Source organism: Perognathus longimembris, chromosome 27, assembly GCF_023159225.1.
Source record: "Perognathus longimembris pacificus isolate PPM17 chromosome 27, ASM2315922v1, whole genome shotgun sequence".
Lineage (NCBI taxonomy): Eukaryota > Metazoa > Chordata > Mammalia > Rodentia > Heteromyidae > Perognathus > Perognathus longimembris.
This window is the reverse complement of record NC_063187.1, coordinates 4,791,889-4,804,031: the sequence shown is the minus strand read 5'-3', so window position 1 is coordinate 4,804,031 and position 12,143 is coordinate 4,791,889. Positions and strand designations below refer to the sequence as shown.

At 43.9% G+C, this 12,143-nt stretch overlaps 2 protein-coding genes across 6 annotated transcripts in view; both read right to left on the bottom strand.

Annotated features, from left to right (window-relative positions):
* Mansc1 (MANSC domain containing 1) overlaps positions 1-12,143 on the bottom strand; it is a 32,170-nt gene that overhangs the window by 7,460 nt on the left and 12,567 nt on the right. The gene's annotated exons all lie outside the window — the stretch shown is intronic.
* Lrp6 (LDL receptor related protein 6) overlaps positions 1-12,143 on the bottom strand; it is a 78,331-nt gene that overhangs the window by 66,099 nt on the left and 89 nt on the right. For all 4 annotated transcript variants that reach the window (XR_007209276.1, XR_007209277.1, XM_048335254.1 and 1 more), the window contains exons 2-3: positions 12,016-12,074; positions 7,606-7,999 (exon numbers count right to left, since the gene is read on the bottom strand). Coding sequence is in view for 2 of the 4 variants with exons in the window: in XM_048335254.1 (XP_048191211.1) it covers positions 7,606-7,999; positions 12,016-12,070 (449 nt within the window). In the remaining 2 variants the exon portion in view is untranslated. The remainder of the gene's footprint in view (positions 1-7,605; positions 8,000-12,015; positions 12,075-12,143) is intronic.

The window sequence follows — 12,143 nt, the reverse complement described above, 5'->3', positions numbered from 1 at the left end:
CTGGGGAAAAGCAAAGAAGAGGTGACATTGTCCAAAAAAGAAATGTACTCAAGCTGGGCACAGGTGGCCCATGCCACTCAGAAGCTGAGATCTGCAGATAGCAGTTCAGAGCTAGTCTGGGCAGCAAAGTCCAATAGACTCTTATCTACAATTAATCACCAGAAAAGTGGAGCTGTGGCTCAAAGTAGAAGAGCACTATCACTTGAACAAAAAAAAACAACAAAAAAAACCTACACACACACATACACACACACACACACACACACACGCACACACCCTGGGCACCAGTGGTTCATGCCTATAATTTTACCTACTCAGAAGGCTGAGATCTGAGGATTGAGGCTCACAGCCATGAGACTCTTTATCTCTAATGAACCACCAGAAAACCTGAAGTAGCACTGTGGTTTAAAGTGGTAGAGCAGTAGCCTTGAGTAGAAGAAGCTCAGACAGCATCCAGGCCCTGAGTTCAAGCCCCATGACCAACAACCACAACAAAAGGGGGCTGAGGATGTGTAGTGACAGAGTGCCTGCCTAGTATGCATGAAGCCCTACGTTCAGTTCCTCAGCACCACATAAACAGAAAAGGCCAGAGGTGGCACGGTGGCTCAACTGGTGGAGTGCCTTGCGCAAAAGAAGCTCAGGGACAGTGCTCTGGCCCTGAGTTCAAGCCCTAGGCAAAGCCCTGGCAAAAAGACAGTAACAATTACCTGACTTATGAAATGGTAAGCCCTCTGAACAACATGTAAACAATAACAATAAAATTATATTTACAGACCTGGAGTTCAAGTCCCACGACCGACAAAAAAATTACATATATATATATATATATATATATATATTTTTTTTTTTTTTTTTAAGTTCCAAGACAGGTACCTGTGGGTCACACTGTAATCCTAGCTACTCAGGAGGCTGAGATCTGAGCATTTCGTTTCAAAGCCAGCCAGGGCAAGAAAGTCTGTGAGATTTTTGCCTCCAATAAACTACTCAGAAAAAGCCAGAAGTGGTGCTATGGCTCAAGTGGTAAAGCACTAGCCTTGAGCACAAAGAGGCTCAGGGACAGTGCCCAGACTCTAAGTTCAAGGCTCAGAACCAGCCAAAAGAGAGAGAGAGAGAGAGACAGAGACAGACAGACAGACAGACAGACAGAGCGATCCAGAAGGATGCAGCAAAGACAATACTTGAGAAATTTCTAACTGATAATTCAGTTCTGGGAAATTCTGTGAAGAATTCCGGCAAACCCCAAAGAATATAGTAAGAAATAAAGATTTAGTGAGAATACTGGTTTTAGTAGCTCTCTGCCCTCTCCCCAAGTATGCAGGAGATCTACTCAGAGACCTTTAGTGGATGAACTTTGCATTCAGTATTTTCCAGCCCATGAGTTGTCATGAGTTAACCAAAACAGCAGAAAGCAGAACTTCAGGAGTAATGGGAGACTACTGTATTTCAATAACAAAGAGAGCTAATGAATGGTAGAACAACATAAAAGAAAACAGCTGCAACCTGGAACTATACACCACAGGAAGAGAAGAATAACAGCAAAGTGAAGGCTTCTCAGACACACGAAGCCACAGTTTGTCACCAACATTTTTTGCAAGTAAACTCTCAGGCTCACAAAACAAAATCACAGACCAATACATTTCACATGACCCTTGATAAAAGAAACAAACTGCTATAGGGACTTAAAATTAAGCCAAAGAAGAAGCCAGGCACAGGTGGTTCACACTTGTAATCCTAGTTACTCAGGAGGCTAAGACCTAGAGGATGGCGGTTCAAATCCAACCCAGGCAGAATTTTTTTGGGGGCGGGGGCCAGTCCTAGGGCTTGGACTCAGGGCCTGAGCACTGTCCCTGGCTTCTTTTTTTTTTTGCTCAAGGCTAGCACTCTGCCACTTGAGCCACAGCGCCACTTCTGGCCATTTTCTGCATGTGTGGTGCTGGGGAAGTGAACCCAGGGCCTCATGTATAGGAGTCAAGCACTCTTGCCACTAGGCCATATCCCCAGCCAGGCAGAAAATTTTGTGAGACTCTATCTCCAAAATAATCAGCAAAATTCCAGACCATGGGTATGGTCAAAGAATAGAGCTAATCATGAACAAGGAAGAGGAGGGAAAGGGAGGGGAAGGGAGAGAGGGAGTAAGTGAAGGCGAGAGATGGGGAGGGGAAGAAAGGGGAGGGGATCCGCTATTTAAGTATTTACTACCAAATATTTACTATTTAAATAGACATTACAGAAAAGATCTACCGGGTTGGGGATATGGCCTAGTGGCAAGAGCGCTTGCCTCGTATACTTGAAGCCCTGGGTTCGATTCCCCAGCATCACATATACAGAAAATGGCCAGAAGTGGCGCTGTGACTCAAGTGGCAGAGTGCTTGCCTTGAGCGGGAAGAAGCCAGGGACAGTGCTCAGGCCCTGAGTCCAAGGCCCAGGACTGGCAAAAAAAAAAAAAAAAAAACAGAAAAGATCTACCGTGTTGCTCCAAGTATGGTCCTTAGACCAACAACCTCAGCAAAATTTCAACATTTACCTCAGAACTCCTGAATCAAAACCCCCACTGCAACAACAGAATAAAATAGAAGTATTATCTTTCCTTTAGAGATGTATTATAATACTGAAAATAGAGTCAATACATAGTAACAAGTCACATATGAAACTCCGAAACACAGAAAGGAACATATCTAGGTGCCTACAAAGCATATGACAAAATGCTCCTAGATCAGTTCAGAAACCCACCAATTAGATCTCCATCATATTCCACTCTATTTTCTAAACCCAAAATTACAGATGACACAGTCCAATACCAAAATAAAATATTTAAGCCATTCTCCCACACAGGATCCATCCACATGTCTTTAACTATGCAAAACAATCATGAAGATGCTCTAATACTCTTCAGAAATTCCTCTCTATTTTATCTTAAGTCTTTCTAATTTCCTAAGGAAAAAATGACATAAATGTTCCCAGGCTCTCTGGGTCCATTACTTTTCAACCTCCCAGAATGATTTGGAAATGTCTACATGCAAGCCATTGCCACAAACCAAGTGTTTAACTGAAAATTAGATACAAGTATTAGCTACACTGAAATTCTGTGGCTGTGTTTCTGAGGGAGAAGGGAGGAATACACATATCCACTTAACAATAACTAAATAAAACTACAAATATTGTAAAATGCATTGAGAAGTATTTGCACATTTGTGGACCTAACCCTTGATCCTCCAGATCTGGCAAACCTTACAACACTTCTGAGATGAAACGCTGAAAGTATTAACGGTAATATATTTTTTTACTATTCCTATTTTAATGTTAAAATGTGTAGTAATTCTGGGGCTGAGACTTCCTCTGGTTTGATTTTGTTTCCTGGTCCTGGGGCTTGAACTCAGGGCCTGGGGAGCTTTCCCTAAACCTCTTTGTGCTCAAGGCTAGCACTCTACCACTGGAGCCACAGCACTACTTGTACTTTTTCTTTTTTGTTGTTGTTGATTGTGAGGCTTGAACACTGGGGGCCTGGGGGCTGTCCCTGAGCTCTTCAGCTCAAGGCTAGTGCTCTACCACTTAGAGCCACAGCACCACTTCCAGTTTTCTGGTGGTTCGTTGGAGATAAGTGTCATTGGACTTTTCTGCCCTAGGCTGGCTTCGAACCAGGCCCCTCAGATCTCAGCCTCCTGAGTAGCTAGGATTACAGGCCACTGGTGCCTGGTAGAGACTTTTGTTTTTCATCGCTTTGAGGTTCATGAATGAAATAAACAGTTTCCATATTAATCTAAACATGAGTTGACCCTGTCCTATTTCAACCTTATTTCAACCACCTCAACCTTTCTACCTTCATCTCCTTGTCTATAGCTACCCTCTCCAACACTGAGACTGGCCCATGCCACCTGCCAACCATTTTGCATAATTGTTTAATTCTGGTTTGTATTACTAAAGGTCTCAGATGGTAACTGAACTTCCATGGGAAGCAGTACTATCAAACAAAACTACCAACTAGAGAATATAAATATGCAGCTACCTCTGTCTTTACCTTTGAGGCACCCTGCATTTCCCTTTACCTTTCCCTCCCAGTCCCTCAAGAGAGGTGGGTTTATATATTTCTTTTGTTTTGTTTGTTTGTGCCAGTCCTGGGACTTGAACACAGGTCCTCAACACTGTCCCTGACTTTTTATTTTTTGTTCAAAGCTAGTATTCTACCACTTAAGCCAAAGCTCCACTTCTAGCTTTTCTGGTGGTTAAAGGTAAGAGTCTCACAGTCTTTCTGCCTAGACTGTCTTCAAACCAGGATCCTCAGATCTCAGCTTCCTGAATAGCTAGAATTGTAAGTGTGAGCCACAGGTGCCTGGCAGTTTATGCATTTCTAGGACAAGTAGACTCTTCCATTTCACTCTGCCTGTCCTAGAACCCCTCAACCTTCTGTGTGATTTTTCTTTCACTTCATTCACTTGCCACTGTAAAATGGGGAGGTGAGAAAGACCATCTACATACAGCACTAAAACAGGTAGCATGTACAGGCTACAGTCACCACAGAAGCTATGTAAGAGTCTGAAGAAAGCAAGCTGACATGTGAAGGGCAACTCTAGAAGCTTGACTGTCATACTAATGTGTGAGGTCCAATAATGTGTAATAGCTACCTTGACAGGGTTAACCAAGAAAGATGAAAGAAAGAGACAGAGCCAAGAAGGGAGGGAGGGAGGGAATGGGCCAATAAAAAGTATGAACTTTTTGTCTACAGATGAACTACTAGGAAGAATATCCCATGGCTCAGGCTTTAGAGAGTGGGGGGGGGGAGAAAAAATCCTTAGAGAAAAAAAATTTTTTTCAAGATCCTTTAGGAGACAGTAAGAACTGTTTTATGATTAGAATGATAACACCAAAAACTGAAAACCTCTCTCTTTACTCAGTGATTTAGGAATTAAACTTTGAGTTAAACTCCTTGACTACCTCATCATTTTATTTTATTTTTTAAGTTTTTATTATAAAACTGATGTACAGAGAGGTTACAGTTTCATACGTAAAGCATTGGATACATTTCTTGTACTGTTTGTTACCTTGTCCCTCATACCCCCCTCCCTCATCATTTTATTTTAAATTCTCTCCAAAAGTAAAAACTGATGTGAACAGATTAATGAGTAAGTGTGGCCATGTTTTGTAATCTTCATTTGTTTTTTCATTTTTATGCAGGTCCTAGGGTTTGAACTCAGGGCCTGGATGCTGTCTGTGAGCTTTTCTGCTCAAGGTAAGCACTATGCCACTTGAGCCACACATCTACTTCCGGATTTTTGGAGGTTAATTGGAGTCTCAAGAACTTTCCAGGCAGGTGGCTCATGTCTCTAATCCTAGATACTCAGGAGACTGAGATCTGAGGATCTTGGTTGGAAGCCAGCCCGGAGAGAAAATTCTGTGTGAAACTCTTATCTCCAATTAACCACTCAAAAACTGGAAGTGGCACTGTGGCTCAAAGTGGTAGAGCACTAGCCTTGAGCAAAAGAGCTCAAGGACAGCACCCAGGCCCTGAGTTCAAGCCCCACAACCAACCAAAAAATAAATAAATAAACTTTCCTGACAGGGCTGGCTTCAAACGGCAATTCTCAATCTCAGCCTCCTGAGTAGCTAGGATTACAAGTGAGTCAATGGTGCCCAGTAAGCTGTTTTATTTTTTTCACTTGTAACTAATCTTGCTAAAGAACCTATAGTCACTTAGAAATAATTATTCTTAAAGTTAAAATTCAACTAGTTGAATATTCTGTAAGGGCTTTTATCAAGCAACATTATTTTTAAGACCAACTTTAGTATGACAAATATCTCCCTTCACTTCTCGAAAGCTAGGCTATAGTCTTACAGAGCAGAAATCTCTCTTCATCAACAGGCATTACTAACTTTCCAATTATGTAGTCTACTTGGCCCCTAATTTATTTTGGCTTCAACGGGATCAATTCTGGCTCTAAATTAAGAGGATAAGCATGTTTGGTTATACTGAAAAATTAAATCTATGTGGTTATAGCTCCATTTTGCAATAGTATGCACATCTGCTATTCATCAAAAATCATGGAAACCAACACCAGGTTGTTATAAACTGTTCACTAGTGTCCATATGAATGTAATTTTATTGCTGTGTCTGGCCTAATATTCATCTGTAATGCTTTCTGGAAAATAATTTTTAAATGGAGTGAAGGGTAGAAGATAGGCTTCATTTCAACTGAGAGGGAACTAAATAAAGCAAGTAAGCACTAACTTTTCAAGATATCAAAAACTTACAGTAAGAAAGTAAAAAATACTTCAATCAATGAACCACTTTATAGACTTTTATTCTATATAATTTTTACAACACAAAGCATAATTTCTATGATTAGGTAAGAAAAAAAATAATACTTCCAAAAGTTTCACAAGTCCCTAATTTGGTATGTCTATTCAATCTAAGTCCAGGTTTCTCATACTGAAAATATTCAGAAATGTCCTGTTTCAATAAACAAGACTGAAGGGATGAATTCCTTTACAAGATGAAATTACACACAAAGGTGACTAACACAACACTTAGAATTGAGCAATAAAAATAAAGTGAACCAGATCTATGTAACTTAACTCACTTCAGAATTTTTGAAGCTACTTAATCCTATCTATAACTAAGTTATTAATATGCACATTGGTAATACTGTATTATGCCTCTTACCAAATATATGTACCCCAACAAGAACAGATAGAACATCAAAGGTAAAATTCCGATTTCTGGAAATTTGGCAACAAGATAGCCAAAAAAAACCCTTTTAAAAAAGACCAAGAACAGAACAGATATTTAGCCTTCTTACTTGACTTGTACCTACACACAAAATACTTTCATTCTGTAGATGTGAGGTATCCAGAAACTACAGGATAAAATGCAGGTGTGACTCAAGCAGTAGAGGACAGCCACAAGCAAGAAAGCCAAGCAAGAGTGCAAGGCCCTGATACTAGTGCAGAGAAGAAAAGAACTCTTCTGTCCTAGTGAAAAGAAAAGAATTCTTCTGAGACCAAAAATGAACAGGATAGGGGCTGGGAATATGGCCTAGTGGTAAAGTGCTTGCCTCGTATACGTGAAGCGCTGGGTTCAATTCCTCAGCACCACATATATAGAAAAAGCCGGAAGTGGCACTGTGGCTCAAGTGGTAGAGTGCTAGCCTTGAGCAGAAAAAGAAGCCAGGGACAGTGCTCAGGCCCTAAGTTCAAGCCCCAGGAATGGCAAAAAAAAGAAACAAACAAACTTGCAGAAAGAAACATAACTTTCAGGGGCTGGGAATATGGCCTAGTGGCAAGAGTGCTTGCCTCATATACATGAAGCCCTGGGTTCAATTCCCCAGCACCACCTATACAGAAAAATGGCCAGAAGGGGCGCTGTGGCTCAAGTGGCAGAGTGCTAGCCTTGAGCAAAGAGAAGCCAGGGACAGTGCTCAGGCCCTGAGTCCAAGCCCCAGGACTGGCAAAAAAAACAAGAAACATAACTTTCCATATACAACTCTACTTGGCAAAGAAACCCCAAGGGTCTAAAATTCTCTCTGGATAATGGCAAAGGGGAGGTGGGGTTGCCAGTGGAAAGAAACCAGAAAAAGAAGACACAATGACCTCTGTGCACTACACAGAACTTACCCGCTTGAAGGGTCTAAGGCAATAGCTCTGGGTTGATCCAACTCTTGCCAAAATAAAACTTTTCGTAAAGATCCATCTAAGTTAGAAACTTCAATCCGGTTAGTTTCAGAATCCGTCCAGTATAATTTTTCCCCAAGCCAATCACATGCCAGCCCATCAGGAGACAGTAATCCGGAAACAACAACGTTCTGTACACTCTCCGTTTTGTTCAGTTCTGTTCGCTTGATGGCTTCCTCGCTGACATCACTCCAGTATATCAAGCCATGGCCAAACACAAAGTCCACTGCAGCCGCATCCTCCAAGCCTCCAACTACAACTGTGGCGTTCTCCTTGCCATTTGTGGCATCAACCAACCGCAAGTCCCGTCTGTTTGCGTAGAGCAGCAAAGGGGCCGCTGAAAGGAAAAGGAAGAAAACGTAAGGGCTCTTAGAAACTGGGTTTCAGATCAGCATTGGTGAGCGCATATCAATAATATAACAAATATCATTTAACTGAGAAAACTAAAGCTGTTAGCACCGAAGAAGCATAGAGATTCCATGTACTTTATTTTTCTTTCAAACACACATTCCAACTTCTCACATTTACTTTCATAGCATCAGGTAGCAATTAAAACTCAGTAGCAGTAGCTGACAGGACTTCCTATGATGAGACACGCACATACAGTTGCAAGAACCATGCTATCAAGTGCTTAAAATATAACTAGTAAGATTTTTTTTTTTTTTTTGCCAGCCCTGGGCCTTGGACTCAGGGCCTGAGCACTGTCCCTGGCTTCTTTTTGCTCAAGGCTAGCACTCTACCTCTTGAGCCACAGCGCCACTTCTGGCCATTTTCTATATATGTGGTGCTGGGGAATCGAACCCATGGCTTCATGTATACGAGGAAAGCACTCTTGCCACTAGGCCATATTCCCAGCCCACTAGTAAGGTTTTTTTTAATATAACTTTACAGTTTTTATTAAGGTGTTGTACAGAAGGGTTACCATTTCATAAGTCAGATAATGAGTACATTTCTTTTTGGACAATGTCACCCCTTCCTTAGCTTTCTCCCAACTCTCCCGCTACCTTTCCTGCCCAAAAGTTGCATAGAAGATTTTAACTTTACAAATATTCGTTCATTTCAATGTAAAGAAACAATTGTGGCTAAATGGTAGTACTGGATAGCAAAGATCTGGAAAGAAGACCAGAAATGAATCAAGAAAAGTAAAACCAAGGGGCCGGAATGTGGCTTGGCGGTAGAGTGCTTGCCTAGCATGCATGAAGCCCTAGGTTCGATTCCTCAGCACCACATAAAGAGAAAAGGACGGAAGTGGGGCTGTGGCTCAAGTGGCAGAGTGCTCGCCTTGGGCAAAAAGAAGCCAGGGACAGTGCTCAGGCCTTAAGTTCAAAGTCCCAGGACTAGCAAAAGAGAGACAGAGACAGAGACAGAGACATACCCAACAACCAGTGAAGAAGTATGACAGGTATCCCTCCCCACATTTTACAAGTGGAAACAAAGGCACAGAGAAACACTATCTAGACCACAACCACAAAACCATGAGACAATGAAGCTTCAGCTCTAAGCCCAAGACTTTAGAGTGGAAATCTTGAGCCTTTTCCATTACACCTTGTCACCTGATAGCAGGAGAGATGCAGTCTGGATGTTGACAGTATTCCCAGGCTTTTCACTGCTGATTAAACAAAACAACCAGGACACAGCGTCTCTCTGACTCTCTGGCACACTGAATTTACAGCTCCAACTCTAACCTGACTACAACTAATTCATCACATTTTACTCCTGGAAGTCCAAGACTGACCAAATACAACATTCTCAAAGAAAGACAAAAATCTAAATTAAAACCTCTTACATCACTCATTCTTGTAATCCTAGCTACTCAAAAGGCTGAAGAAGATCAAGGTTCAAAGCTAGTCCAGGAAGGGAAGTCTATGAGATGTATCTCCAATTAACCACAAAAAGAAGTAGAGGTGTAGCTCAAGTGGTAGAACACTAGCCTTGAGTAAAACAACAACAACAACAAAAAACTCTTAGGGTCAACATCCAGACCCTGAGCCAGAACCAGGACAAAAAAATAAAACAGGAGCTCTACTTTTGAAAACATTGGTCATTAGGAATAAGAGAGGCTATTACCTCTTCTAGGGCTTACATAATTGTACTTCAAAACACATTACTGCAAGTGAAACTTCTCCAAACACAAGTAATGAACCAACTCAACTCTGGACTCTAATCCAGGGTTAAAATAAACAGCATTTCCCTCACACCCTTCTCCTCCAAGAAATACAACAGGGCGGCCAGACACAGCCAGGGTTTGGATTTACATTTCCCCAAGCCTAAGCAATCCACTGGCTCTCCCATGTGTTAACTCTGCTAACCTCTCTTATGTTAAATATAATAGCCAACCACACTCTATAGTAAACACATACTTATTAAATCTCTCAAGTACATAGCACAGTACTAGGTTCTCCAACATGAATATTAAACAAGCATTTTCTTCCTAGAGTTTACATGTGAAACTAGACAGTTTGAAATATGACTACCATGAGTCATAATTATTAAGTACATGTCACATAATGTGCAAACCCAATAATGGTGCAGAGCAGTAACGAAAGTCAATATTCCTTCTCAAAATAAATACATCATTTGTTCATCCTTCCTCTCTCCCTCTCTGCACCCCCACTTTGTCCTCCCTAAAGAAAAAAAAACACAAAAGCAAAAAGCAAACAACAACAACAAAAATCCATGTTTCCATTTCCTGCAATTCATTTCCATGGAAAGTATTTTACACCTTTTATTCCTCTCCTATTGTTATCCTCCTTTAGTCTGTCTGTGAATGCTTACTCCCATATAGATTGTCATGTCCAGTTATATTATAGATCTGGCTTCCACAAATGAGGAAAACAAGCGCTGTTATAGTCATGCTATGAAGTAGACAGGATGTGGAAAATGAACTATGTAACTTGTGGGCTGGGACTGGAGAGGGAAACTGGGAGAAAGAGAAGGAAGGGGTGCAACTATCCAAAAAGAGAATTGGACTCATGACCTGATTTATGAAATGGTAACCTTCCCCCCACCAACTCCTTAATAAAATTCTATTTAAAAATAAAATAAGTGGCGACCATCGCTCGTATCCAAGATACATACATACACGGCCATAACACACACCTGTCACACACGACAAGATTATTATCCTATCTTCACACCTCCTCAGTTCTGGAGAGCTTGTAACAGCTGAAGATCTCCAGAGTCAAGAGGACCTACCTGACAAGAACTGACCACAGACACCAGTGAAATCTACGAACCGAAGCTGCAGGCCTTTACATCAAACAGTTTTTAAATTCCTTGGCAAGCAGATGTGGCCCCACCTCCACTCCAACACTCAATCAGAGACGAGTCCTGTCCACGGCCTTTTTGGGCCACTCAGAACCCTATGCACTGTCACGGGGTCCACGCCGCACAGCGGACGTGTCAGCTCCACACACCACGGACCCGCTGGAGTTCAGCGATCTGAGTGAACTACCCAGAACCGTCCGGCTTCTCCACCACCAGAGAGGCGGGCGGACCCCGAGTGTGCGCGGCAAATGATCGCTGGTTTCCTTCCCAGTGCAGGCTCCTCCACTTCCCAACTTGGGGCACACGCCGAAAATGGGGGGGGGGAGGGTCCTGAACTGCAGGGGTGACAGGGACAACGACGCCAGGCTGAAGCCCAGAAGCTTCCTAAGGCTGCACCAACGACCTCTCACACACACACACACACACCCCCAGCCACTTTCCAACTGTGCTCCCCCCCGCCCCCCAGGAGGACCACACTGTCCCCAACGGGAGGCAATCACTAGTTATAACCAGGGCTGGAAAAAGTGGGGGGGCGGAGAGCCTTGCTGGCTGACCCCCAAGAAAGAGGGCTGGGGAATCAAACCTGGGGAGGGTCGATCCGGTCCGGCCACACCTGGGAACGCACACACACTTTGAAAGCCAGAATCCGTACAAAGGGGGGCCTGGTTTGCGAGGAAGGCGGCGACTTCTCAGTCGTTCCGAGAGGATGGATGTTGGGGTTCCCCGGGACGAGCCAGCCCGACGGCGGTGCGCTCTGACCAACATATCTGGCCCGAGGATGCACACGGTGTCCCGGAGGGACGTACCCCCTAGTCCCGGTGCACGGTGGCCGGACGGAGTGAGGGGTGCCTGGTGTGCCCGGGGCGGGATACGCGCGGTGCCCGCCCGCACGGAGTTGAGTGCACCGTGGCCCCGCCGGTGGGCACGGCCCTTTTCTCCCCCCCCGACCCAGGGCCCCCCGCCCTTCTCTCTCTCTCTCTCTCTCTCTCTCTCTCTCTCTCCCGGCCCCGTCTCCCCGGCCTCCTCTAACGACCAGGCCCTCCCGCTCCCCTCGCCCCCGCCCCGGCCCCCGCGGCCCCCGCTCACCTCGCAGGAGCGCGCAGAGGCTGCAGGCCAGCAGGCTCCTCAGCACGGCCCCCATGGTCCTCCCGCGCTCTCCTCAGCGGCGCCGCGCCGCCACAGGACGCGGAGGCGAGGGGCCGGGGCGGCCGCCG